Source organism: Labrus bergylta, chromosome 9 (genome assembly GCF_963930695.1).
Source record: "Labrus bergylta chromosome 9, fLabBer1.1, whole genome shotgun sequence".
NCBI lineage: Eukaryota > Metazoa > Chordata > Actinopteri > Labriformes > Labridae > Labrus > Labrus bergylta.
In genome coordinates, this window is record NC_089203.1 from 26,683,835 (window position 1) to 26,711,446 (window position 27,612).

Genomic DNA, 27,612 nt, shown 5'->3' on the forward strand with positions numbered 1-27,612 from the left:
TTGCTTGGTGAGTTGTGTGTTGCCTCTGTTGATCCAAACGTGGGTGGAAATCCTCTCAAACCTTCAGCTCCTCTCACACTCAACATAGCTCCCCACAGCATTAGTAGACCTCAGGTAAACACAGTGTTTACATGAGCTGAAGGCACTCAAACAACTCTGTGAGTGTGTGGGTGTGTCTGCGTCAGCGTCAGCGCTCACAGAGCCTCGCTGTAAGTTGGTACAAGGTTGACTTTCTGCAGGCGTCTGTCAAAAGGGTCTTTGCCCGGAACTGTTTACAGTCCCAGTTGGCCCAAAAACAAGATCGCAACCAATTGAAAGAGGTGATTGCACCATGATGCATATAGTAGCCAATTATCGTCTTGAAAACACAAGTGGGCCTTTTTAAATGAGCTTCACCTTTTTTGTAACGTAAAAAGTAGGAAATGTTAAAACTGTTCTGGTAAAGGCAGCAGCTTCCCAAACAGAATATGTGGGTAGTGGACATGCCATAAACAGAACTATTTGAGGGGGAGGGGAAACCAGAAAGTTGGTAAATCAGACAATAGGAAATCGTCTGCATACAGTCGGACTCTTCTAAGGTTACTAACTCTAAGGTTTGACTGCTTCTTTTGTATCTTATTTTGAAAATCTTTGGAGTTTTTGACTGCTGATCAAATAAGAAGTCCTTTCAAGCTTTGGAAAATTGTGATATTTTTACTGTCATTTTGATTTTTTATTTAATATAAATCAAGAAAAGCAATTAGGATCGGCACACCAAGAAGCTCCCGTTTGAAGGATTGATAGATGAGTGACGTTTGGAGCCAAAATGCTCTTCCTCAGATTTGATATTTAATTTATATACACAAAAGCCCTTCGAGGAACTATTGTTGCAAATCAGCATCCATTATAAACACTATGATACTTGCATTGGATTGCTGTTCTCAGTTTGTATCTGTCCCTATCAAATAAAAAAATAAAACCAGGATAATAAGCCAAAACAGTTGATAGTGTAAGTGACAGACTATAAATGGGTCTTTTTGCCGGTCTGTCATTGCACACAACATGCAGCATGTGTCCCAGTCAGGGAGCTTAAGAGCATATAATGTCCAGAAGCAGAGGGAAGCAGTTAGAGGCCTGGAAATGTTTGGAGTGTTTTATCTCTTCCTCCGCCTCCTCCGCCTCCTCCTCCTCCTCCTCCTCCTCCTCCGCCTCCTCTGCCTCCCCATCGAGCTGTTTACGGGAAGTGTGCTTTATTACAGTCTTGCCCTTTGGCAGTACAGAGTATCTGGCAGAGCGAGCCGGTCCAGGGCTCATGAAGGGTTACGGACTTCCTGACAAAAGAACAAGATAATAAAGCCCTCACATCGGTTCAAAAGACAAATGACAGATACCCAGTGGACTGAAGGAAATGTTAACCATCAGAGAGCTGAATGAAGTCATGGGTATAAGTTTTTAATCACTCATAGTCCAATGATATTTATACTTCATTTCCCTCGAGATTTAGCATTAACAGTTCAGGTATGTGTGGCATCAATAGCTTTGAAAACTCCTGTGAGAATGACACATGAGACAGAGAAAAATCACACTTATCAGAGTAACATGAAATGTCTTTATTTCTTCCTACAAACACGTGTTAGAAACAGCTCCAAAAATATACCATTCTGTTAACAATCCATGAAAAATAAAAGCCATAGTGCATTTGTGTTCCCCACAAAGCGAGGGGCGGGAGGGGATGTCTAAGATAGCGAAATAGCTTAGCAAACATAATAATAATCTAATACAAAAATATATATACAACACTGATGTCATAACTTAACCAGCAGCACACTGTCATTAAATATCAAGGATAAGTGGTGAAACAGTTTTGGAAGACACACTTCACCGCATCAAATGTGAGAGTCTCCAGACTGAGGCACTAAAAAAAGATAAAAACATAAGGCTGAAGGTCAACATGTAGGGCTTGCACACTTGCAGAAAATTGCCGAATTATTCAAGTTTCTCCTGCCAGACCTCTAGTAAGTCCGAGTGAGCTGATGTGAGAATCCAGCAGGATATTCTCCGGAGAATTCAGCTCGAGCCAATAGGAGAGGGGGGGGTGGTGACGTTTATATACTGTCTGCCAACGACCGCAACGATCTCCGTGCAAGTAATTAAACTGCTGCAAAATGTTTTCTTTTCATCAGTATGTTGTTCTTTACTCTTTTGTTGATGTTGTCATTCCATTGGATTACACATAGCATTGATAGAAAGGCAAATATTGTCATTATAGCGTCGTTTAGCGGACTCTGTTGCTCCGTCCGTTACCCCCTCCCCCCCCCTCCCGTCTGACAGGGATAGTCTCCAGCTGTGAGGAGCATATGTGAACAGCCAGGTCAGGAGAATATCCAGAGCAGTCCTCTGGAAATTACATAGATATTTTCAGGAGTGCACATGTGAAAACGTTCAGTTATTACTTCTGATTAATAAACACATCATCTATTGCTCAATGTTTCTACACGTAAAATCTTCGTCCATTTTCATAGACACTGATTGAAAAAACTCTAAAGAAACGAGGGACTTGTTTGGCTGCATTGGTGTCTGCATCATGGTTACTATGGTCACTTTTTGAAGTTAACATGTTGATGTATTTACAGCAGTGCCGAGTGATGTCAGATTTTGAACTCTGAACTTTTCTGTTCCAGACTAAGAATGCTTGGAAGTTCCCCGGAGGCTTGTCCGATCCAGGAGAAAACATCGGTGAGTGTCACGCTCAGCAGAGCAGAAAACAAAAAATACAGTACATCTAGATCGCTCCTTCAGCTTTACTATAAGGCATGAAGATGATTTACATTCATTTGACCTGTACAACAGAAGGCACATAGTTTATATATATGCAAAGATTTAAAAAATCCAAATTCACCTTTTTGAACATTTTAAAAGCAGCTTTAGTGTTACATATATTTATGACCCATCCCAAAAAAGCAGCGTCAAATGTTTGTCTATACAAAATATATATATTTACAGTATTTTCCCTTTAACACAAATAATATAAGTATCTATTTTCGTCTGGATCATTGAAATGCATACATACATCGATATACTATATATTGTATTGAATCTTTCTTAGGTGCCACTGCCGTTCGGGAAGTCTTTGAGGAAACCGGCGTTCGCTCCGAGTTCAGATCTCTGCTCAGCATCCGGCAGCAGCACAACCACCCGGGCGCCTTCGGCATGTCCGACATGTACATCATCTGCCGACTCAGCCCGCTCACCTACGACATCGACTTCTGCACGCAGGAGTGTCTGCGCTGCGAGTGGCTGGAACTCGCCGAGTTGGCAAAGACCAACGACACCACACCCATCACCTCGCGCGTCAGCCGGCTCCTCCTCCACGGCCTGGAGCGAGGCTTCCACCACATCGACCTCCCCATGGAGGAGCTGCCCGCCGTCTACTCTGGGATGTTTTACCAGCTCTATCACAGACGGCTTCCTACTCTTAGGTCCTAGCCAGACGTCATTGACGTGAAGAAGTTAGCATTGCATTGCTAACTGCGCTAACACATGAACGTCTGAGTTATTTAAACTGTATTTATGACTGAAATGATTTTGCAGTGTATACACACTAACTGTTACTGTTAAGGAAATATGGTGCAATAGTTATTCACTTTGTGAATTTTAAAGAACTGCTGGACCTGCAAGACTGCAGAGTTTTACACTCTTCAGTTAGCCCTTGATGGCGGCCATTTTGGAAGTCAACTGTTGTTGGGCCACAATAGCTGCTACCAGATATTTTCATTTTTCATGGTACAAAATGAAGCTGTAATTTTAAATAAAAGTGTTTTTGATTACAAGCTCACCACCAGTGTAAGCTAACAAATCGTTGACGAGTAGCTAATTTAGCTTTTCTTTTTTTGTTTTTTTAAACCCAATATTTATAACGCTTTTCTCTGGTGCCATTTAGCACAATTCTCAAGTTAAGTAGAAAAGAGAAGCCCAGTTGAATCAGCAGGTAAAGTAACAACAAGCTCAGGAAACATTTTCTGCAAAATGTATAATTCACCAGTCTTTTTCCCCTTTTTAATCCAGCAAATGTGTGTTGTATTTTAGAACTCAGTCAGAGGAGAGAAGTTGTACGGGTGAAAATAACTAAAAGCTGGGGTGCCAGAGAAGAGTTGCACCTGGCTCCAGATGCCCCCCGTGCAGCAGCTGGTTCAGTCCACAGTGAAAAAGCCGTGTTTGAGAGTGTGTGAAAGTGAAGCCGGGTCATGAGCGGACATGTCGAGGATAAAACAGTGAGAAGCATCACAGCTATTTTGGGCAATGATTGATGGTTCAACCAAATGTGTCTTCATTGCCGTCACATCTTCTTCTTTGTCGCTTAAGTTAAGACACAAAGTATATCTTCAACGAAATCCCAGATTAGCACTTGGCTGACATTGGAAGAAAGAGAATGGCCTTTTGACCCGGTCCAGTTTTGCTCCCGGACTTGTACTGACCAGTCCGCTTCAGTGCCACGTACATGTTGGGGTACTTCCTGGAGCGGTAGGTGTTGTAGTTGTTGCTCTCGAGTCGCTCCAAGAAGTGGCATTCATCTGTCGCTCGTCTCTGGAGGGGAAAAGACACGGGGGAGTAAGGAAGTGAATTTTAATGCAATGGTCATTGAGAAACAGGTAGATTTCAATTGGATAAATTTAAAATTCACAACTTTTTAGGGTTGTCACAATAGCAGAATTTTAGACTTAGGGCGCGGTCACACTGGCCATCCGTACCGTGCCCAAGCACACTTCAACACTATGACGTTACGTACAAGAGGTAATCATGCTTTTAGGCACGGTTAGTCCTGGCCAGTGTGACCGTGGGCCAGGCCGGCCAGCGTGGGAATGGTGCAGCGGGGGGCCAATCGTGCTTGAGTACAGCACAGTACAGGTGGCCAGTGTGACCGCGCCCTTAACAGCATTTCCTAACGGCATGTGACACCAGTGAGCGTGTCAGCTTGATCCCCTTGTTTCCTATTTGAGGGGCCAGCATTAGATGCAGCGCAAGTAAACACAATGTTTTTACCCTGAAGACCTGTTTCTATTATAATTCCCATCGCTCACAGACATGGGCAAGGAACGAGGGGGATCTACCAGGCACTGTGCGGTGGATCAAAAAAAGGTTTTTGTCTGAAAGGCTCAGTTCTATATTCGTACACATTCAACAGGGGAGGATTTTTTTTTACAGTAGATGTTTGCGAGAAGGCTAAAGGCTCAACTCCATCTCTTTGCTTGTTACTGGGTTGATCAAAAAGTTAGGTGAAAACGGCATTTCCAATATGGCCACTGCCATTGTTTGGCTTCAAAACGTCTCTTCAGATACCAATGGGTGACATCAATGAGACTTGTTTTTATACCGTCATGGGTCAGACCCAGGATAATTATCACAACTGCTGTCAGATTTGTGATTCCACAAAGTTAAATTTAAATCATGGAGGTCAATGGGCAAATATATTAAACGTGATAACTTTATAGAATGTAAACAGAGAGAAAAATGAATCATGATGTGCTGGAATAAACTTGATTTCATAAATATAAACAGCAAGGGTTCAAGCTCTTCAGGCCAAACTTGATGATTTGGCTCTCGTGCTGTCATTTTTTTTAGTGCTCACAAAACCTCCCCTCTGAACATTGTCCTTTGTAGAAAACATAAAAAAAAACATTAATTACTGAACGTCTGGCCAGAATGTTGCTGTCTCGCTGGGCGTTAGCTGCCCTGCACTCTGTCCAACAAGAGACTTTTGTTTTGAGTTTCTGGTTTTGAGTCGTGTGTGACTGCACAGGCATGGAGCTGTTAGAGGACATGTTCTATCAGCTGGAACAACCTCCAAAAGGCTGCTTGGTATAATTCATTATGCAAAGGCCGTAGCTGCCATTGATCAATATCATACCTCAGACACTGGACGTGTGCAACAGAAAATGGGTCGTGGGTGGTGTTATGCTGTCCTTGCAGTACTGAACCTTTGTCTTATCATTGCTTTGACTTTGACTGACTGCGAGAAGTTTAACTAATCGTTGCATCTAACATTTACTGTTAAACTTACTGATTCAACTTGAGACAATATAATTTTGTCAAACGTTTACACTGCAAATACTCAAATATAAGCAAGTGTATTCATCTGATTTCAAATCAAAAATAATATCTTGTAGAGGTGGGAAATCAATATTATATCAGGCCATCAAGTATTGATATTTTTATGTTATTTATAGCAAATATGCTTTTTAACATTTTTAATTGCTGAAGGGGTTGCACAATTCATGTTGAACAAGTTACATTGTTAATCTTCGTCCAAGCATGTTCATGTTAAGTTCCATTAGACTGAAATACTAATTGTGCATGCAGCCTTTTACAGGGTTTGACTTTGATCACAGTGTTGGTCAGTCCGTGGGCTCGACTCTCATTGTGTAGAAATAAAAACACTGAAGTAAGATGAAGAGACTGAGAATTTTTTCCTATTTGGCAAAACATTTCTTCATTTAATTTAATCTATAATCGACATAATTTGCAGATAAAATATCTAAATCGCAATATATGGCATCGCGATTCTCAGCATATCGCAAAATGCTTAAAATCGCAATAATATCGAAGCAAATATCTTGACACTAAATAAAAGCCACAGACTTAAGATAAACATCTTATTTCAAGATATTAAAAGCAAAAATGAGGCCCCAATATTTGTAAAACAAAGTGCCAATGGGCAAATGTCTTGAAATGAGCTGTACTTTATACATTTCCACACACCGCTAAAATGGTGCATGTACCATTTCCATTTTTTTTTTTTACTTATTACAAGCAATTAAATTATTGTGTATTGTATTTTATATCTTGAAATAAGGCTTGACTTGTCATGTATATTCAGTGTAGTGACATACTTTTGACTAGAAATGAGACAAATACACTTAATTAGTTGTGAGTTTTTCATCATGTAGGGATACATAATATTGAAAATAAGCCCAATCGTGCACAGTTCTAAGCAACAGAAAAAATGTTTTCTTTATCAGTTTGTGAGCATTTTAGGGAAAAGTGTTTAGGAATAGAGCATGGATGCATCTAGTCAAGTTGATGAATATTGTGAGGAAAATGTAATTTCTTTGCAGCAACATCAACTAAAAATCCTCCCATCAGTCAACAAAAAGAGTTTGGGGTTTTTCAATGATTTTTCCACAAGAGCAGAACAGTGTGGCGCCATGGGTGGTAGCTACAGTAGCTTCTCATTGGGAGGAAAAGCCTCTTGCCAATTACATTGACTGTGGACAAGCCCTTCAAAACCACCAAGCCACATCAGTCACACGCACTTCACACTTCCCCTCTACTGCTGTGAGCAACAACACTGTGGCTGCAGAGAGGCAGCGGTGTGAAAGTGGTGTTTAATATATCTCCGGAGAATTCAGATAAGTGTTTCAAATGAGTTCAATTTTGCGTTTCATAGAACTACAAAAAGGAGGAGAGTCTCAGTGCTGATGATGTGTTAAAATGGTCAGAACTGTTGTTCAAACAAACACAGCATGCATGGAAACATCTCTATTTTAATGTCTCTCTGGATGATTAACCCGAGAGCCTATTTTATTCTATGATGACCGTGACAAATGAATGTCAACTTAATTGTTTCCTTGTTGTGAGGGAGGAGTTCTTGACGGGGGGCTGGCAAATATTTGGTTTCCAAAACAAAGCTTCTCTTCACAGTGCATTTGGCTCAATTAGCATTTCTGACGACTGGAAGACATACTTGACCTCTAATGGACTCCTGAGTCTGGCAGTAAAGATGATGATACTGTAAGTGTTTGACACAGCACTGTGGGAAGAAAATAACCAACCCTTGCAGGAAGTGCTTTTTGTTGATTTCACTGGTCTGCATTTAGTCATCTCAAAACTCCTTTTAACAGAAACAATTCAAAGTTTGTTAGTTAGAGAATCATAGTCAGACTCACTTACCGCTCCAAACAGTCGTCCGTCTCTGTTCATGGCCAGATAGCGATTTGCACAAACTCCTTTGATGACTACCTCCCCCACTGAGGTCGCCTGGAGTTGAAGCTTTACTGGGGTAAAAGACAAAGAAAACATTTTTTTAGCAAAATAAGACAAAAATACAAAACATCCTAGCTTTAGGGTGTAAAAAAAAAAGGATGCCAATAAGATCAGGTGTTTCCTTCATCCTTACACTAAATCCTTAATCTCTTTAGAAGAGAATGTGCTATATTTAGTCCTACACCAGAAGATTTGGGATTTACTTCAGAAGTGTCGTACCATTACCTTAAAGGCTTTATATGTGATTTTTTGATCCAGCAGATGTCGCCCTTGAGCACCAGCATGAAACCAAAACAACTTGCGCTGCATTGTTGTGTTAGCATGCTAATGCTAGCGATCTTTATTATGCTGGTATCTTCACACTGCATGTAAATTTACCTGAAATGAGCGTGATCTAGAAACACAGTTAAGCAGTGAGTACAGTATGTTATTCTTCTTTTCTCTAGTCCCTCAATTAAACAACTTTTATACGCGAGGGGAGGAGTCAGCTGTCCGTCCCGGCGATGTAAACAAAGTGAAGGTGTGAAAAGCCTTTAAAAAGCTCAGCTCAAATACAATGCATTATTATTGTTAGTGTAGTAGGAGGAGCTAATGGAAGCGTGTACAATGTAATTTGCTTAACGTTAGCCACGTATGGCACCAAAAGGAGCAATGGCAAGTGTTTATCAAGATCGTCTCCTCTGTCTTGTCCCTTGTTCCTCTGCATGGAAATAATATAATGTTAGCATTTTTCCTATGGACAGCCAGGAGGAGAGCAAGCAATTTTTTGCCTAGCAACCGTGTTCCCATACGGTTACCACTTGAACGCCAAGCTTTTCCTCCTTCACGACTTGACTTCATGTTCCATTCCATTCAAGTTCGAATCTCAGATGTATCAAAATCATCTCCACAGATGTTTATATGGACAGCACTGTTTGACAACAGAGCATACTTAGCATAGCGCTTAACCACCAAAAAAGGAAGCAGATGGCTCAAAGGGTAAATTGGGGTATCTGTGCAGAATACATTTACATTAAGGCTTAAGCATCTGTCTACAGTTTAGGCTTCCTGTCTGAATGATTCATCCCCCACAGATCAAAGAGGCGTTCTTCCCCTGCAAGAAATGTTTAATTGGTTTGGGTGAGTTGTGGTGTGTTCCATGTTTACCGGGCTTATTATGTTCCACAGATTTTCTGACTGCAGGAAATCCTTCCCTCAACGTTATTCTGGTTCCTGGAGAGTGGGCGTCCGATCTGTAACCGTCCTGTTGCCTCTAATCTAAAGGGCATCTATTGGTTCTAAAATGGTCCCCAGAAAGTGTGAGAATAGGAAGTGAGCTACAAACACCACCAATGAGATGCGGATCAACCCCATTTAAATACAGCACAGCTTCATCATGGAGTGTATTTAGTGACATAACTGTAGCTGGCGGGTATGTTTGGTTGTCTGTGTAGTTGGCAGGAATACTGCAGCATTAACAGAAGAACCATTGATAGAGCACTGCTCAGGTCATGTTAACTGTAAGAAACCATTATGGTAAAATGCTCAATGAGTGTTTTTGACAACGATTGCTTCTTTATGATTCATTGTGGATACACTCCTTTATTAACCAATGATACTGACTGTTTCACTTCCATAATGACAGAAATGCAAAAAAAGCTAAATATGCAACGTGCTCATATCATTAAAAGTTTACTCCTCCAATTTATTCTACAATAAAATGTATCTAAATGTAAAGGTCATTGATTTTTCGTCTCAAGATAGCTCTACTCTCATTCCTGAATCGGGTGTCGATTTAAGCACACCTGTTTAAAATGTCAAACTGTATCTTGGAGCAATACACTTCCAAACAAGTGTCCTCCCCTCCCACTTACTGATGCAACTTGGGACACATACTTGAAAGTTATCAGTGATCCAGAGGCACCAAGGGGTATCATATTTGTCCACAACCAACTTTGAAAGATTTATACACAAACATGTGGAAAAGCTCAAATGCCTCTCTCTTGACACAGTTGAGTGGTTGGAATATTTACTTCATTTAGTAGGAATAGTTTCATTTGTCGGCATAACTTCACTGACCTTACAAACTGGCAGGATCTTACAAAACCAGGAATTCTCCTCTGCTGGCTGTTAACTCCATGTTGTCTCCATGTGTGACGTAAACCACACTATGAGTCAGCATCAACTTTTACTAAAAAAAAAATGTCAGGGATATTCCGCTTTCCCATTGATCAAGTAAACAGCGAGGTGTACTTTACTTGAACTGGAGTTATTAGACTTTCCAGAGGTAGACCTATACACACACACATTCTGGTGTTTACAAGTGGAGAATAAACCCTCAGTGAGCCGGAAAATTCACATCGGTTCCTCCATTACTTTCTCTTGCTAAACTCTGTCTTCCCTGTTGCATATTAAAAAAAAAAAAAAAGAGAACAAAAAGGAGCTTTGTGAAAGAACTGGAAGCACTTACTGTGGGGGTCGCTTTTCTCCCGGATTCCATCCACTCCCCCGTCAGACCTTATCCTCAAGAAGAAGCCCCCGTTTTTACAGTAAAGTCTTTTGGGATCTTTAAAGCCCCCCGGAGGAAAGCCACCGCTGCCGCCGTCTTCAGGTGTGGAAGGAAGTGTGGTGATTTCTCCAGTGGCCATCTCCTCCTCTCTTCTTGCCCTGCTTCCTCGGGTAACTGCTTTGTCTTCTATCTTGAGCAGTGCAGGAGCCCCAGTGTGGCCTCCCACCTCCCACTAACTGTTCCCTCCTCCACAGAGCTTCACACTAACTGATTCTGCTTAACCCCCACAGAGGTCACTTGAAAGAACCCCCCTCCTCTCAGGGGCCCTTTAAGTCTTGAGACTTAAGTCTTCGGACTCCTAAATTCTCCTACCTACCAGCAAACCAAAAATCCACAGTTTGTTGTTGCTCATCTCTATTTTTTAGAGCCTGCCGTTGCCTTGCTTCTGTCCTCTGAGCACACTGGTAGGGGGGGATGCATGCGGCTTCCCCTTCGCTTCCACTCTCTCTTTGCAGTGAAGTGTTTAAATCATGGCAGCTGGCTTAGATCTGTGTGGAAGGCTTTCCCCTTTGGGCCTCAGTTCGCATGCGCCCTAGGAGCACCAACCAAAAAACACACATGCTCACGCCCACTAATGCTCTGTGATTTAACCAACCAACCCAGCAGACGTGCTGAAATGAAAGAAGGGCAAGGAGGGGGTGGAGTGGGGGGGGGGCGTGTTACTTGGACTTTGCCTTCTGAGCTCCTGCAATATGCCAAAAGAGCAGCAGAAAGCATGTGAACAGAACCAGTGCTCTCATTCATTTTATAGTTCAAGAGTCAGAACAGAGACGTAAAGGTCCACATAGGGCGCGGTCACACTGGCCATCTGTACCGTGCTGTACTCAAACAGATCTCTTTAGTGAATCGCTCAGGGCCGTTTATAGGTCAAAGAAACAACAATGTGAAGTAGGCCGGTATAAACTCAGATGAAAAGCCTTCTGAGTCTGCTGAGGGAAGAATCTGTGATTAGTCCGTTTTCGATTTAAAGTTCATCATTTGGCAAACACTGGTCTGGAAATCTGGCTAGAGGTGACCACATCTGAAATGAAAGTCAGCTGTGCTCTCGTTTGACGTCATAATGGTGACCCCACTGAGACTGGTTGGTGAAACATCTGACATCCAACCATGCAGTGACTAACACTGTGGACTGGAATAGTTGGAAGGCTTGTGGTCCAAATACACTGCAAAAAAAAGAAAGACATGATAACGTAAAAATTCAATATTCATTCAATATTATACGTTTATGTCATAATTGAAAGTTTTCCAGCTTTGAGAAGTGATTCATATTCACTTAAAAATTTGCGAGCTCTCATTTTCGATTGAGAGGAGTATTTCTCTTACCTCGGTGCAGCAGGGGGGTTTCGGGGATGTGGATGCAGATGGAGGTGTATCTGTGCTGGGCAGTGAGTCTGAACGTGCTCTTTTGTAATCTGGAGAGTGGCTGGATTTCCCGTTTTTTCCCGTGAGTGAAGATGCCGTTCTCATGATGCCGAGTCTTTTGGAACAGTGGTTGAAAAAGTCGTTGAGGTCCGCAAAACAATCCTTCATTTTTAGTTTAGTTGCTTTCCTTGCCCCTGGCTCTCACACACCCCTGAGACCGGGGGCACTTCTGTTTTTCTTTCAGGTTGCTGCACCCACTCTTTTAAGACATTTATGTGTAGTACCCTACTGGAGCGTGAGTGCCCTGGTGTTGATACCTGGTATGTAGTTGGCCCAAGTTTCTTTAGGATTTGGAACAGTCATTTGCCATTTAGCCAACAGTTTGTTGTCATCACCAGGTAGGAGCACCAACACTTTATGTCCTGCGTCGAAGGATCTCTGCCTGGCTGACTTGTTGTACCAGGACTTCTGTTGCTGCTGGGCGTCCGCCATGTGCGATTGGGCCAGCTCACCCATTTTCTCCAGCCTCTCAACAGTGCCAACAGCCCCCGAACTTCATGTCCATATAAAAGTTCAAAAGGAGAGAAAGGATTGGGTACTTCTCTGTATGCAAAGAGGAGGTAGGGCAGCCATTGATCCCAGTCTGTACCAGTGTTGTTTACCAACTTCCGGAGTATCTGTTTCAGGGTCTGGTTAAAGCACTCTGTTAGCTCATCCGTTTGAGGAACATATGGTGTAGTCCTGAGGCTCCTGATACCCAGTAACTGGTACACCTGTTTCAGCAGAGTAGACAAAGTTAGTTCCCTGATCAGTTAATATTTCACAAGGGAAGCCCACCCTTGAAAAGAACTGTACCAAACAGAAAGCATGGATGGATTTTAGTGGAAAGACTTCTGGATACTTGGTAGCAAAGTCTGTTATAACCAGCATATAATGGTTTCCTCCTTGACCAACAATGTCCATCCCACGGTTCTCAAATGGGGTGCAATTAATGGGTAGTGGTTAAATTTTCATTTTAATTATTTTTATTTGAACATATTTTCAGATTTAATAATTTCAGTGATTTTTAAATGTTCTATTTTTATGTTTCTTTTCTTTCCTCTGTCATGATGCTTTTGTCTTGTGTGAAGCGCTTTGAATTGCTTTGTCGTTGAAATGTGCTATAGAAATAAACTTACCTTTGCCTTGCCTCTGAAAAATATTGGGTTCATGTGTCCTTCATTCACAATTACACCTGCAGATGGCTAAAGTGAGTAATTAGTGATAACCAACATTACCTTATCTTACAATGATCTACAAAATTAATAGTACAATTAGTATATAAAAACAGAATTTCTGAATTTTCCCCTGGGATTAATAAAGTTTATTTGATTCTGATTCTGAAATCATGAAACAAGATTTATGTTTGCAAGTGATTTCTTTCTAAAAATAAACTCATGCGACACATTTTGGTGAGTTGCATCACAGGAGTTTCGTTCCCATGACTTCCTTTATAGACCTGATACAAACTATAGTTCCACAGGTAGCAGTATGTAGAGTAGCTCACTAAAGCCTTGAATACATTTTCAATTTTATGGCTGCCAGTAAAACTCAAAAACGTTTTTTCAACCATCAAACAATAACTATAAAATAAAATAATTCTATATATGACAGGGTTTATGGTAGCATGTAAATGTAATGAATGCATGGTGAAAGTTAAAACTCTGACTTGGAAAAAGTTACTGAATTAACGATTCTCTTAGTGTAGACGAAGCGTTGGGCTTAAACATGAACTCAACTGCGAGATGTTTCAATTATGCCTTTCCAATTTCCTCCTCTATGTTGTGATTGTTCTGTCATACTCCACCCTCTCACCGCTGCCGACTGATGACTGAGTCAAGGTTGTTGTTGCTCCACTGTGAAGCCTTTTAATTTCACCGAGTTATTTTTAGAAAACGACAAGAATCTCTCTCTCTGATCAAAAGAGGAAATGGAAGGTCTCACATGTGACACCTCTGAAAAACAAAAAAAGTGCAACACATAGGAAAGAAGTCTAAAGATATCCAACCAAGAGTATGCTTTGTGAATTTATTTTCCAAGTTGTAGACATTTTTTTCTTGATGTTTCCAGAATTCCATCACATTTAATTACTCCCACAAGTCACCTTTAACATGGACAGGTCTTAATGAGACTTAAAACCAAAACCATTTCCTGAGCCTGGAGGCTTTTTTCTTCTCCATCAACCGTTCCCATTGTGACACAGGAGGGAAGCCGTGTCCAATGTGAATTGTACATGGCCAAGCTGTAGACGCTTAATGAAGAATGGGGGAATACCATAAAAGAAGTGCACTATTACATAAAATCATATGGCATGTATACTTCTCCCATGATCTATTAGAGGGAGATGTAATTGTGTTTTTTGGACAAACAACTAGTCCTGCCTGAACTGAGGAAAAAGACAAGGTGTGTAAAAGAATATGTTCCAGAAATATAACCTTATGTTTTTTATTGTACTTTCTACAAATGTAAGGAACATATTAGGGGACAGGCCGTGAAAAATATGACAAAAAAAAATGTATCCCCTTATTTAAAAATGACCAAAGACCCAAGTCAACATGATGAGAAGTACAACATTCAGTATGAGTGCTAGGCATAACAAAACAATCAAAAGAGAGGACTTTCTTCATCCTTGGATTTTTAAAATACTCCTTTTTTTTCCACTTAAATTTTTCTTTACTTTTGTTGGAACATACAAAAAAGCATTATGCATGTTTCTGAATTGTTTCTACAGCAAGTTGTACAATTAGAGCAAGACAAGAAATAAATAAAACAAACATAGAACAGGAATAATAATAATAAATAAAAAAACAGCCATTGGTTACAGGAGTCCATTATTCGGAGCATATAGATTCAGAGTGTTGAAGTATATGTCAGTCCATCAGCATCAGTTTCTAGTTATTGCCTTCTTAGTGGTTATCAATAATATCTTGACTAAGTATCTATCACGTTCAATCACAGAATAAAAGACTCCTTTTTTAATTGGATTTTCTCTGTACTTGGCAAAACTGAAAGTTGTTTTCTCTTTTAACTCTGTAGGGTTTATTGTTCACTTTTTAAATGTGTCCTCTGAATGCAAAAAAATAATATGGAATAAATCAAATCTTTCCCCTCTACAGAGCACTCATGATAAAACTTGACTTGCAAAGAAAACTTCTATCGATAAAAACCTGTCTATTTTATGTTTTGTTTTTTTACTGTGGATTGGTTTGCAGGCCCTTTGGCATCAACAAGTTCACAAATATAAGAAAATAAAACAGCTGTTGACTGTGCATCTTTTATTTATTTCATACACTGCGCTTCCTTTTGAGATATTTGTAATACCTGGAGGTCATGATAGCAACGGTTAAAATGTGCAACAGCTTTGGATTGAAGAGTCACTAGGACCACATTGTCTTATGTTGTTTTGTCTCCCCCAAGTGGTAGGAAATGGGCATAACAGTTTCACTAAAATATATTACATGACAGTGTTATTTTACTACAAACTGATGACGAGAAAATAACAAATAAAAAAACGATTTATTGTAATTTCACTTTACCGGTCATAAAAATACAATTTATTTTTCTTTTCCAGGAATGTTTTCAATCAGATGTTTCCTGGAGGTCACAACAGCATCAGGTTTCCTTGCGCAGCCTCAGTTTTTAGGTCAATGCCTGTGATGACCTCAGCATCAGTCTGTAAGACCAGAAAAACCAGATCTGCCGCTTTCCTCCATGCTTCCTGCTTCACACTCAGGTTATCAAAGACCTTTGTTGATGGTGCATCAGTGGATTTTACAGGAAAGGAAACGGCCCTACCCTCTTGTTCAGCTTCTAGGAAAACCTCTGAGAACATGGATGGAGCCCCTGGACTTTGGTTACAGTCCTGCAGTTGCTGGCTCACTGCAGTCCAGGCTTGGACTTTTGAGAACTCTCCAGTGTTAACCATTACAGTGGATAAGTAATCCATTAAACCATCTGCCATGAGATGCAACACCACACTCCTATAAGGGTTAGCTAATGCTGCTCGTTTGGTTTGTTGGGAGGAGTTCCTCTCTGCTCGCTTTTGAAGGTGTTGAATACAAAGCATTTCTGTCACCCCAGCACCGGGCAGGACGGCTTTTTCCTTCAGGGCTAAATGTAAACGATAAGCACACGCCCAGAACTGGTCCTCCAGGGCCTGAAGCTTCCCCTCTATGCAGCTGGTCAGAACCACTGTGACCAGTTTGCTGTTCACACCAGTGGAAACATTCACAGCTATAGACGGCTTCCTCTCGTAGCTGCTGAGATCCCTCCATACCGCTACCTTCACTCCAGTGCCAACACAGTACTTACTCAACTGTGTGGCATACGTCACCGGAACAGCGCCCGATGCATCAGCGAGCGCCTTCAAAATGGAAACGTTTACTTTTTCCAGCGCGAGAATGTGACGCCAAGAACAGCGTTGAATCACTTTCTCGCTCACAAGTCCGCTAACTAGTATCAGGTTCACTTCCAGGTTCAACAGAAGCGTCACAACCTTCTCCATCCAGTCTTCCTCTTTGCTTGAACTTGACAAAGCTGCCTCTTCACTCACACGCTGTATTCCTGTCGGCCTTTTAAAGCCAAGGTGGCTATAGTTAAACGATAAATCTCCGTTAATAAGAACGACCTTCAGAAGTCGGTCTTTTAAGCAATGTGCAAGTGAAGCCTGTTCAGCGGATAAGAGAAGGATGCAGCCCGGTGTAACGCACGCGTGCTCCTCTGGTAAACCAGGTAGCACACAGGTCATGACTTTAGTTATATCAAATGTGGGACAGCTGGTCTCTTGCTGAATGTTGTTTGACTGTGTTCTGCTGGCTTCAAATACTAAATTCATCGCATCCACACAACCATGACTCAATCTCTCAGATATATATTTAATGTCTGGAGGTTTAGGTTGACTATCTTCCGATTCCTTGGAGATATTTTCAGACTTGGCCTCACTAAAGTGTCGGCTGAGCCTGATTTTCTTTTGTCCACAAGCATTTAGAGTCTTAAGAGCGTCTCTTGCTTTCTCCTTCGGTTCAGTCGATGCCTGTGAACCCTCCACAGTCGGTTTCTTTGACACCTGAAGTCCTAAATCCTGAGATGATGCTGTGCTGCTCTGTGACTGTGCACGCTCAGTCGAAATGCTGAATCTCCTGCAAACATCGAAGCATACATCGAGCCCTTCGGACATCGCCGAGATGATGTGTGCAACAGAAATCCCTCTCTGAAGGCACTCCAGGGCAACACGACTCCACGCTCCGGCGAGGAACAGCAGGCATCCTGATCCTGTACGGTAGACCTTCTGGTGGGTTTGAACGGTCCGGTAGACCAGCTGACCCACCGCGCACGTCAGCTCCAGATTCTCAAGGATGCGAAAACACGAGCACACAAGAGCCGACTCTCCGCTCCCATCATCTTGGATAAACTTGTACTTCTTATTTGGGCCCAAAGAGGAATGTGTGATCCCCGCCAACGCTGAGAGCTTCTGCAGTCCAACATGTTGTCGATGGTTAATAATCGTACTTCCCAGCATTGCTTGAGTTGTCTAAATTGTAAAAGGAAAGGGAAAGATTTACATTTGTGAAACTTTTATCGGAATCAGATTAGGGCTGGGCGATATGGACCAAAACTCATATCTTGATATTGATTAGCTGAATGGCGATACTCGATATATATCAATATGTATTTTATTAACAGTGAAAACACATTAAAAACCTGTTTGTGTATTTAAAAATTAATATTATAAAATAAAAATATTCCTTAAATACAATAAAAGAGAGAGAGGAGGAGCAGGGTGAAGAGGGACAGACAGTCATCATCATCAGTGAGATGAGAAAAAGGTGACCTGGCACCTCTATAACATTATTTTAATGCAACATAAACTATATCCATATTAACGACATCGTCTTACCCTATATCTTGTTTGAAAATATATCGATACATCTTAAAAAACTTGATATATTTCCCAGCCCTAGGATCAGATATACTTTATTAATCTCCAGGGCAAAATGTTGTTGTTACAGTTGTTCTTACGCACATATAGTAGTAGAAATACAGGAATATAAATATGAATATGAATAAAATAAGACATGAGATAGAGATAAAGCAATAAGCACTTTAACTTATGTCAATACTGTCCATTTACAACTCTGTTTTTGCACATTTATATTTAATCTTCCTATTTAAGACGAGTAATGCTAAGTTAAATCCTGGTTGTATATATTCACATTCTTAGTTTTGATATTTTTAGTGCTTATTTACTTTGTATTTAATATTATATTGTGTTTAGATTTGCACATATTGTGTGTTGGATAACCTGCTGCTGTAACGCCACAATTTCCCAGTTTGGGATCAATAAAGTGATTCTATTCTATTCTATATAGTAGTAGAAATATAGGAATATACAGGATGTTGTGCCAGGTCACAACATCACCACCTCATGCTACACACTGTGTGTGTTTTTTTAAGAACAAGTTACTGTGTAATTTTACATTAGTGCATTTTTTTTATTTAAATGATGTAAATATGTTTAATCTGTTTTTAACTTCTATTTTTATTCTTAATAATTATATTCCCGTGCCCTGTTTTCTGGAGCTGCTGTAATGCACAAATTTCCCCCACAGGGATCAATAAAGTTTATCTTTATCTTTATCTTTATCTTTATACCAAGCACATGTTACTTAGTAAACACCAACACATATTGGTTGTCAGTAACTCCCACAAACAATTAATATTATTGCAAAGAAAATGACAAAGGTGTCAAGCTTAAATCATCCAAAGCTGCACACTGACAGAATCCCTTCTGTTGAATTAACACTGTAACTTTTAATACTTTATGTGGACAATCTGGTATTTTAAATGGTGGGTTATCTATTTATTTGTTTTATTAATTATGCTTCAGCAAGGATTTGAATTAATGTGATAAATGTGTTACACAGTGTGGTAGAGTATTGCTTTAGTTGTTTTAACCTGAGGGATGTTTATATTTATTCCACCACTGGTAACATAGTAAGACATCATTTTATTAACCTGTACAGTTTGCTAAAACTTCACAATAATAAAAGTCAAACCAGTTTAACATCAAGAGCATTAAAGGCTAAGCTAACGACGTTTTAACAAAGAAAAGCTGCAATTCTGGATTAAACCTGTAAATAACGAAGTTAAAGTTCACTTAAAATGCAGGAGTGTCACAAAAGGAAATCCTGCACAACCAAATGTCCATGAATAAGGAGAAAAACAATACCTTATTTCACCTTAAACATAACAGTCTGCGTTCTCCAACTACCCAAGCACGAATGTGAAGACCCGCGCATGCGCAGTGTTTTCTGGTTGCTTGGTAACGAGAAACGAGTTCGATCATTGGCTTTCACGATTAAAGCCCGCCCTTTTTTTGTCTTCTAATTGGCTTATATCCCCGCATCACGGCGCTTTCATTGTTTCTATTGGCTGACTGAAATGTCACTCGAAGTAAAAAAAATAATAATAATTCAGCCGTTTCTGTTTTGTTGACATCTCAGTACGTTACCAACCGTTGAAGTTTTGGTCTGTTTTAATGGTAAGCTTTCACTATTTTCTTTTTAAATGAACGCACAGTGTAATAACTGATTAAGAAGTTTTAGGATTTGTCGTGTAAAGATGAAAAATAGCTTTTAAAAGCTTTTTAAAGCGTGTTTTCAACGTGGGTCTTGTGTAGCAGCATGTTAGCTCAAGTTAGCTAGCCTGTTCTTAAACCACGTTTAAAGATTATTTCCGGGGTTTATTTATTTATTTATTTTTTTTTTTTTAAACACTTCTTTAATTGTGCTTTTTAAGGCCTCAGGTTATCGAAAAGCAGCTCCCTCAGCGAGCCAGAGGAAGAAGGCAGGTGTGAAGATCGACCTCACTGAGGAGCAGAAGCAGGAGATCAAGGAGGCTTTCGACCTGTTCGACACAGAGGGGTCTGGATCCATAGACGTGAAGGAGCTCAAGGTTTGTTTAGGCTTCAGCATGCTGATGTGTGTGCAGATGTTTCAGCATGCTGATGTGTGTGCAGATGTTTCAGCATGCAGATGTGTGTGCAGATGTTTCAGCATGCTGATGTGTGCAGATGTTTCAGCATGCTGATGTGTGTGCAGATGTTTCAGCATGCAGATGTGTGTGCAGATGTTTCAGCATGCTGATGTGTGCAGATGTTTCAGCATGCTGATGTGTGTGCAGATGTTTCAGCATGCTGATGTGTGCAGATGTTTCAGCATGCTGATGTTTGTGCAGATGTTTCAGCATGCTGATGTGTGTGCAGATGTTTCAGCATGCTGATGTGTGTGCAGATGTTTCAGCATGCTGATGTGTGTGCAGATGTTTCAGCATGCTGATGTGTGTGCAGATGTTTCAGCATGCTGATGTGTGCAGATGTTTCAGCATGCTGATGTGTGCAGATGTTTCAGCATGCTGATGTGTGTGCAGATGTTTCAGCATGCTGATGTGTGTGCAGATGTTTCAGCATGCTGATGTGTGTGCAGATGTTTCAGCATGCTGATGTGTGTGCAGATGTTTCAGCATGCTGATGTGTGCAGATGTTTCAGCATGCTGATGTGTGTGCAGATGTTTCAGCATGCTGATGTGTGTGCAGATGTTTCAGCATGCTGATGTGTGTGCAGATGTTTTAGCATGCTGATGTGTGCAGATGTTTCAGCATGCTGATGTGTGCAGATGTTTCAGCATGCTGATGTGTGTGCAGATGCTTCAGCATGCTGATGTGTGCAGATGTTTCAGCATGCTGATGTGTGTGCAGATGTTTCAGCATGCTGATGTGTGTGCAGATGTTTCAGCATGTTGATGTGTGTGCAGATGTTTCAGCATGCTGATGTGTGTGCAGATGTTTCAGCATGTTGATGTGTGTGCAGATGTTTCAGCATGTTGATGTGTGTGCAGATGTTTCAGCATGCTGATGTGTGTGCAGATGTTTCAGCATGTTGATGTGTGCAGATGTTTCAGCATGTTGATGTGTGTGCAGATGTTTCAGCATGTTGATGTGTGCAGATGTTTCAGCATGCTGATGTGTGCAGATGTTTCAGCATGCTGATGTGTGCAGATGTTTCAGCATGCTGATGTGTGTGCAGATGTTTCAGCATGCTGATGTGTGTGCAGATGTTTCAGCATGCTGATGTGTGTGCAGATGTTTCAGCATGCTGATGTGTGCAGATGTTTCAGCATGCTGATGTGTGTGCAGATGTTTCAGCATGCTGATGTGTGTGCAGATGTTTCAGCATGCTGATGTGTGTGCAGATGTTTCAGCATGCTGATGTGTGCAGATGTTTCAGCATGCTGATGTGTGTGCAGATGTTTCAGCATGCTGATGTGTGTGCAGATGCTTCAGCATGCTGATGTGTGCAGATGTTTCAGCAGATAACAGTGTTTCTGTGCCACAGGTTGCCATGAGAGCTCTCGGCTTTGAACCAAAGAAAGAAGAAATCAAGAAAATGATCTCAGACATCGATAAAGAAGGATCCGGAACAATTGACTTCAGTGCCTTTCTCAGTATGATGACACTGAAAATGGTGAGTGTGCTGCAGCTTTCTGACAAAACCGGCACGCTTCTCAGAAAGTGAAATATTGTCCCAGGAGACTTTTTAACAAATAATAATAAAAATACCTTTATTTCATTTTAATTTAACCTTTATTTAGTCTCGAGAAATCATTGAGGGTAAGCACTCGTTTACAGTTAAGATTAAGATTTACTTTTATTGATTTTTATTGACCAAATTTCAGTTTTTACACTCTGTTAGTCATGAACACACACATGCACACAAACAGGATCATATGGACATGCACTGATGGAGAGATGTCAGAGTGACGGAGCGGCCCACAGCAGGCGCTCCTGAGCTGATGGTGGGGAGGGGGTTTGGTGCCTTGCTCAGGGGCACCTCGGCAGTGCTCAGGAGGTGATCTGACACCTCTCCAGCTACCAGACTAACTTCCATATTTGTTCCGCAACGGGACTTGAACCGGCGACCCTCCGGTTCTCAACCCAAGTCCCCACAGACTGAGCTATTGCCGCCCACAATGACGTCGAGAGTACAATTAAAACGAATAAGAGCCAAAAAAAATAAGAATAAGAATAAGCAGGTAACTACAGTTAATAACATTTACTCTCATGAGTACAGTGAGCTGTGATCAAGTTTTTAAATTAACCCATGGCAACCATTGTATTGAGTTTGAATGTGTTTTGTATTGTGTTCCAGGTGTGTGCAGCACAACAGGTGAAGGATGTTTTCCCAAAGTTTGTTTTTTACATGTGGAACCGTTAACATTAGCCAGTCACTTGATCGAGTCTGATACTGATTATCAGCCCAGATTAATAAAGAAGTGATGTATGCTGGTAGATTACCCGCAAGTGATTTATAAATAAATATTTCTATAGCACCTTTTAAAAACACAGGTTTACAAAGTGCTTTGACAAACAGCAAAAACAAGAACAAACTAAACCAAACACAGAAGAACATAAACAACAGCAAGAACATAACAAATGCAAAATACTCAAAATAATTAAATACAATTCAACAGAAAAGAACCCAAAGTGCGCAATCCATTTTTGTTGCCAGTTACTATTAAAGCTGTGAAAAGTTTCATGTTTGAACAAGTACTCATAGCACGCATCCCATTTTTAACAGTCACAGAAAATGAATTTATTTTTGGTTATTAATAATAATAATAATAATAATAATACATTTTATTTATAAGCGCTTTTCAAAGACTCTGTACAATTATTAAAAAGCAGAAAGAACAGCACAGTAAGGACAGACTAACAGGCATGGCAACGTTACACACAAATGATAAAGATAACAACAATAAAGGTAAAACTAGAGAGATAGATACTTTATTGATCCCGAGGGAAATTCAAAGCATCCAGTAGCAGGTTACAAAGACGTACATGACATGAAACATTTGTTACAGTGTACATATATATTAACCCGAAAAAAGATTTAAAGAATACCCCTAGATGAAACAAACTTAAACTGTGCAATTAAAAATAGACTTATACAAGAAATGTACATAACCTGTGCAGGGATAAAAATATATGTGTAATTTAAACAAGAACTTAAAAACAGTTGAGGAAAAAAATCAGTAATTAGACCTGAATATAAAAAAATAAAAAGTGTTGACCTTCCGAAGTTGTGATTTATATATGTACAGCAATGTTTAAAAAGCGGTTAGTGCAAAATATGTAGCCTACAGAAAACAGAAAATACATCACAATCATACATTAAAAGCTTAGGGTGTAAAAGGTAGATAAACAGAGTATGTAATGCGGCGCAGATGGTCTAGCGGTTAAGTCAGCCTCCGAGCGGTCGGCCCATTGGATTGGACTTGGAAAATCTTTATTGTACCCGAGGGGCAAAGACATTAATACATAAAACATAACTAACATGGATATTATCATGATGAAATAAGAGACACAAAGACCAACAGTACATAGTAAAAGTGAACAGGCAGCTTATTTACAAACTCAACTGCTGATGGGACAAAAGACCTCAGGTCATGTTCAAGTCCAACCTGTGGCTCCTTTCCCGCATATAAGTCCCCACTTCTTACTTTATCCACTTTCATATTATGTTAAATAAATACACAAAAGTCCACAAAATAATCAAAACAAAAAGTTTATAATAATCCTGAAGTGAAGTGGGTCATTTGTCAGGATGTAACGATACACTTAACCCAGGAGGATGCGTATCACAGTTCTGGGTTAATGAGTACAGTTTTTTAAATTTCTATAAAGACATCAGATAAAATCCACTTTATGAATAAATGTGATTCTTTTATTTCAATTCTATGACAATACATATGCAAAATCCTTATTTTTCTACTTATCTACTTATAATACTTTTTAATTCTAAGGTTGTATAGTAATTAAAAGTGACTATATCTAAGAAGAATATGTCTCTGAAACTTTAGTTTCAAATAAGATAATTCTACTCTGGAGACTTGTACATGATGTTATATGCTTTCATCAAATCCATTAAAATTGTCATTGTTTGTGTTGATGTTTAATTTTGTTTCAAGCTATGGTAAAATCCCCTTTCGGTCATAATGAGATTGTCATGTTGTCCTTTTTTTTTTAACAGGGGGAAAAGGATTCCAAAGAAGAGATCTTGAAAGCTTTTCGGCTGTTTGATGATGACGGCACTGGAAAAATCTCGTTCAAAAATCTGAAGAGAGTGGCTAAAGAGCTGGGGGAAAGCCTGACGGATGAAGAACTACAGGTACAGGAGTGTTTGACGACACGCAGTGTTTCCTATCTGATGTTTTCAATCGAGAAATGATTTATAGCAGTGGAGAAAGGTACATCATAACCTGTTTTTCTGAGGAGAGGAGGGCGGACTTCCTGGGTTGTTTGTATTTCTCTAAATCTATCAAATCGTCTGAGGTGACACGGCAGCGATGATGGTGTTCTTTAAAATAATCAGTGGAGGGAACATTTGGGCATGATGAGGCGCTTCCTAAAGTTGAAATGTCGTCTGCTGTTGTGAGTAACCCAGAGGTTTTTATTTCATCAAAATAAGTACAGACAACACATGATACTCACCTTTCAGACGCTGGAATCAGACAATAAGGTGTCATTTTTTCTTTTTATTTCCACAATAGTTGGATTGACAAGTACTCAAAAACACATCTTTATTTCTTCTAATAAACTGCTCTCCTCTCTCACCTTGTTCCTCTTGCTGTGTGTTATCATGTTCTCACGTGTGGTTTTACAAACATCTCATGGTTGGTTATTTCAAAGGAACTTGGGCTCTGTGCGACAGATGTTATCTTCCACTCTCTGTATTGTAGTCATTAGCTTTTTCAATAAACCGATTTGAACTTTTTCTTCTCCTTTTTTAGGAAATGATTGACGAGGCGGACCGAGACGGCGACGGTGAGGTGAGCGAGCAGGAGTTCTTGACGATAATGAAGAAGACCAAACTTTACTGAGCCTGTCGATTGTGCCTTCTTCTTCTTCTTCATCTTGGACCTTTTGTTTTTTTTTTGAGATTGACTTTCCATTGGACAATGTCTACAGTAGCATTTCTACCACTTCGTGTGTAAATAACTTTTTAAAACATGCTGTTCATCTTTGCACAGATTTTTCTACACTGCAAGTCTAATAAATATATTTCAGCACAGTTGACTTGTCTGTTACTTCTACACATAGATGCAGTCCTCCTCTTGTGCTCAGAACCTTTATTATAAACATAACGAGGTGTTCTTCTGTAGAGATTGAACAGACATGGGAAGAGAATGGTGTACATGCATGAAGAGATGATGATTTACTCCCCGTGTCCACTTAGTGTTTTTTAAGCGCTGGGAGTGTTTGCATGAAGCGTTTGTGCGCTGAGAAGAAAAGCTCTGCATGTCCATCCTGTCTCCATGACAACTGTCGCTGTATGACCGACACGGCTCTGTTAACTTTTTACTGCATGTTTTATATTTGAGATCTTTTTTTACCCGATCAGATTCAGAGCAAAGAGGATGTGGATACAAGACGGCTAAAGTAAAGGGAATATCAAACATTTGCAAAAGAGCGCCGGTGACTTCAACAGCCCCTTTCTGAAAAGTTGAACATTTTTTAACTTGAGCGCTCAGAAGAAAAGACGCTGCGCTTTCTGCTGGGAACGCTCTCTACTGATTGAAAACAATTGAAAAAAGATGCTGGCGCTCAGAAAAAAACGCTAGCTTGACACGGGGCCTTAAAAAACATTTGATTGAAGTGGTCTGTTGTTCAAAATGAAAATGCGCTCGTGTCTGTTCGTTACAGCAGCTTGTTTTCTTTTAAAACACATAATTACAAAACACAAGTAAATCAGTTCAAAGGAAAACATGCACATTTATTTATTTAAAAAACTTAAATAATACTTTAAAAACAAATCTTCAAGACAAGTATGAAATGGTAGAATAGTATTAATATCAGTATTAAATACAAATAACTAAAGGGAGTACATTACCAAATATTCTGCACAAAAACAATTCTACAAAAACTACCACAAATTAGAGATTCACCAGCTGAACTTAAAACATGACAGTCTCATTAGTCATCATTAGTCTATTTGATCACTTTTCCAAAAGACGAGACATTTCATGAAACCACCGTGTGATGCTCAGTCTACCACTGTGTTTCCATGTCGATGTTATCGTTCTTTTAACCTGCAACATGCAGAGCTCTACAAAGAGCTGATCTCTGCGTTTCACATCCATCCAACCTTTAGGGTACACACCAAGAAGAAAACAACTTTCCTTCTACACTTACCTGCTTTACACGCCCGACTTCATCCCAAAATTTTGTTTCATTTTTGAACATTTCCATAAGCAATGGTAAAATGTACCTTTTGTCATCTTTTTGTTTTCTGCACCAGTTTGTCATTCTCTACAAAATAAAAGACCTAACTGAGGATAGTTCATCTGGAAATTCACAAGTTGAGATCAGAGATGTCAAAAGTATTGACATTCATTACTCAGGTAGAAGTATAGATACTAGGGTTTAAAAAGACTTCTGTAGAAGCTGAAGTATCAACTCGAGCTTTTTACTCAAGTAAAAGTGTAAAAGTACTGGTTTCAAAACTACTTCAAGTATAAAAGTAAAAGTAATGTAAGGGGAAAAAAATGCCATTAAGGACAAAAGCTTAGGCCGCACCACAGCGTGTTGGAATGGTTTATGTTTATACTTCTCATCCAAACACAATCAAATTCACTCTCTCCGGATGGCACGATTCATCTGGACAAGTTTTTTTTTTTTTTTTTTTTTTTTTTTTTAACAATGACAAGCCGAAATGAAAACAAGCCGAAATGAAATAGGAGTAACGAGGCTATTTTTAAAATGTAAGGAGTAGAAGTCAAAATTCAGCTAAAAAATAATTACTCCAGTAAAGTATAGATACACAAAATTTCTACTTAAGTAAGGTAACGAAGTATTTGTACTTAGTTACTTGACACCTCTGGTTAGGAGACATTTCTAATATAATAAAAACAAAAAAAAAAAGATTCACAGATTTGCAAACAAAATAACAATTTTAAAACCAAAGAGAAACTTCTTTTTTCTCTGTGATCTTTAATGTTTTTCTCGAGCTGTATACCTTGTGTTCTCAGTGCCAGCACTATCTTTAAATTGCAGACAGAAACACGGCGTGTCAAACAATAAAAGTCATATGACTAAGTTATCCAGAATGATGAGACTGAAGACGAGAATGACAAGAGAGACGAGGCCAGTGACTCAGAGTCACTCTCACTGAACCAAACCATCGTCTGTATCAGAGGCTCTATCATTACCCACACATTAGAGGAAAGATGCTCCTGATTAAGTCTAATGTGCAGCGGGTGTCTGACCAAAACACCGAACTTTGTTCAAAGAAACAGGATATAGTAATGACGTGTTTTTCCGAGCCGTCAGACGGAGGCTTATTATTTTCTCTTTTCGACGATGCTTGCAACCGGTTGTGAAAGTTCTGAAAAGCTTTTTGAGACTCGAAGGAACATCAGGTGGAAAATACGAAAAAAGTTTTGTCTCAAGAAGAAGAAGAGGGATGTATTTTCTGAAGAATATTCCACTAATGAAATGATTGATGGTATAAAAACATCCAGACTTCACTTTAGATCCTTGTTGATGATTTATTTATTTTACAAGGTAGACGATGCTTACAGAACGTGTG

At 39.9% G+C, this 27,612-nt stretch overlaps 5 protein-coding genes across 5 annotated transcripts in view; 3 read left to right on the forward strand and 2 right to left on the reverse strand.

The window, feature by feature from the left end:
* The window catches only part of nudt6 (nudix (nucleoside diphosphate linked moiety X)-type motif 6), a 12,918-nt gene extending 9,104 nt beyond the window's left edge, over positions 1–3,814 (forward strand). Inside the window, exons 4-5 of the mRNA XM_020654867.3 lie at positions 2,661–2,715; positions 3,086–3,814. Of these exons, the coding sequence (XP_020510523.2) occupies positions 2,661–2,715; positions 3,086–3,465 (435 nt within the window). The 3' untranslated portion in view covers positions 3,466–3,814. The remainder of the gene's footprint in view (positions 1–2,660; positions 2,716–3,085) is intronic.
* fgf2 (fibroblast growth factor 2) lies at positions 1,575–11,063 on the reverse strand. The gene is made up of 3 exons (XM_020654868.3): positions 10,469–11,063; positions 7,927–8,030; positions 1,575–4,563 (listed from the first exon to the last, which is right to left on the reverse strand). The coding sequence occupies exons 1-3, from the start codon at positions 10,644–10,646 to the stop codon at positions 4,378–4,380; spliced, it is 468 nt and encodes a 155-aa protein (XP_020510524.1). The 5' UTR covers positions 10,647–11,063; the 3' UTR covers positions 1,575–4,377.
* Positions 11,064–13,976: 2,913 nt separating this feature from the next.
* On the reverse strand, positions 13,977–19,257 carry bbs12 (Bardet-Biedl syndrome 12). Its single transcript, XM_020625923.3, has 2 exons — positions 19,197–19,257; positions 13,977–17,498 (listed from the first exon to the last, which is right to left on the reverse strand). The coding sequence occupies exon 2, from the start codon at positions 17,484–17,486 to the stop codon at positions 15,570–15,572; it is 1,917 nt and encodes a 638-aa protein (XP_020481579.2). The 5' UTR covers positions 17,487–17,498; positions 19,197–19,257; the 3' UTR covers positions 13,977–15,569.
* A 146-nt stretch (positions 19,258–19,403) lies between these two features.
* On the forward strand, positions 19,404–25,095 carry cetn4 (centrin 4). Its single transcript, XM_020654864.3, has 5 exons — positions 19,404–19,508; positions 19,766–19,921; positions 21,361–21,489; positions 24,055–24,192; positions 24,815–25,095. Exons 1-5 carry the CDS (start codon positions 19,506–19,508, stop codon positions 24,902–24,904), a joined length of 516 nt encoding a protein of 171 aa, XP_020510520.1. The 5' UTR covers positions 19,404–19,505; the 3' UTR covers positions 24,905–25,095.
* tlx2 (T cell leukemia homeobox 2) overlaps positions 22,731–27,612 on the forward strand; it is a 167,769-nt gene continuing 162,887 nt past the window's right edge. The window contains exon 1 of the mRNA XM_065958887.1: positions 22,731–22,740. The gene's annotated coding sequence lies outside the window, so the exon portion shown is untranslated. The remainder of the gene's footprint in view (positions 22,741–27,612) is intronic.

Excerpts from the sequence above, each read along its gene's own strand:
- fgf2 (XM_020654868.3), bottom strand. The coding sequence starts at position 10,646 with ATGGCCACTGGAGAAATCACCACACTTCCTTCCACACCTGAAGACGGC. Across the intron at positions 8,031-10,468 it reads GGAGAAAAGCGACCCCCACA|TAAAGCTTCAACTCCAGGCG; the intron begins GTAAGTGCTTCC and ends CTTTTACCCCAG. Across the intron at positions 4,564-7,926 it reads ACGGACGACTGTTTGGAGCG|AGACGAGCGACAGATGAATG; the intron begins GTAAGTGAGTCT and ends TTTCCCCTCCAG.
- bbs12 (XM_020625923.3), bottom strand. The coding sequence starts at position 17,486 with ATGCTGGGAAGTACGATTATTAACCATCGACAACATGTTGGACTGCAG.
- cetn4 (XM_020654864.3), top strand. Across the intron at positions 21,490-24,054 it reads GTATGATGACACTGAAAATG|GGGGAAAAGGATTCCAAAGA; the intron begins GTGAGTGTGCTG and ends TTTTTTTAACAG. Across the intron at positions 24,193-24,814 it reads TGACGGATGAAGAACTACAG|GAAATGATTGACGAGGCGGA; the intron begins GTACAGGAGTGT and ends CTCCTTTTTTAG.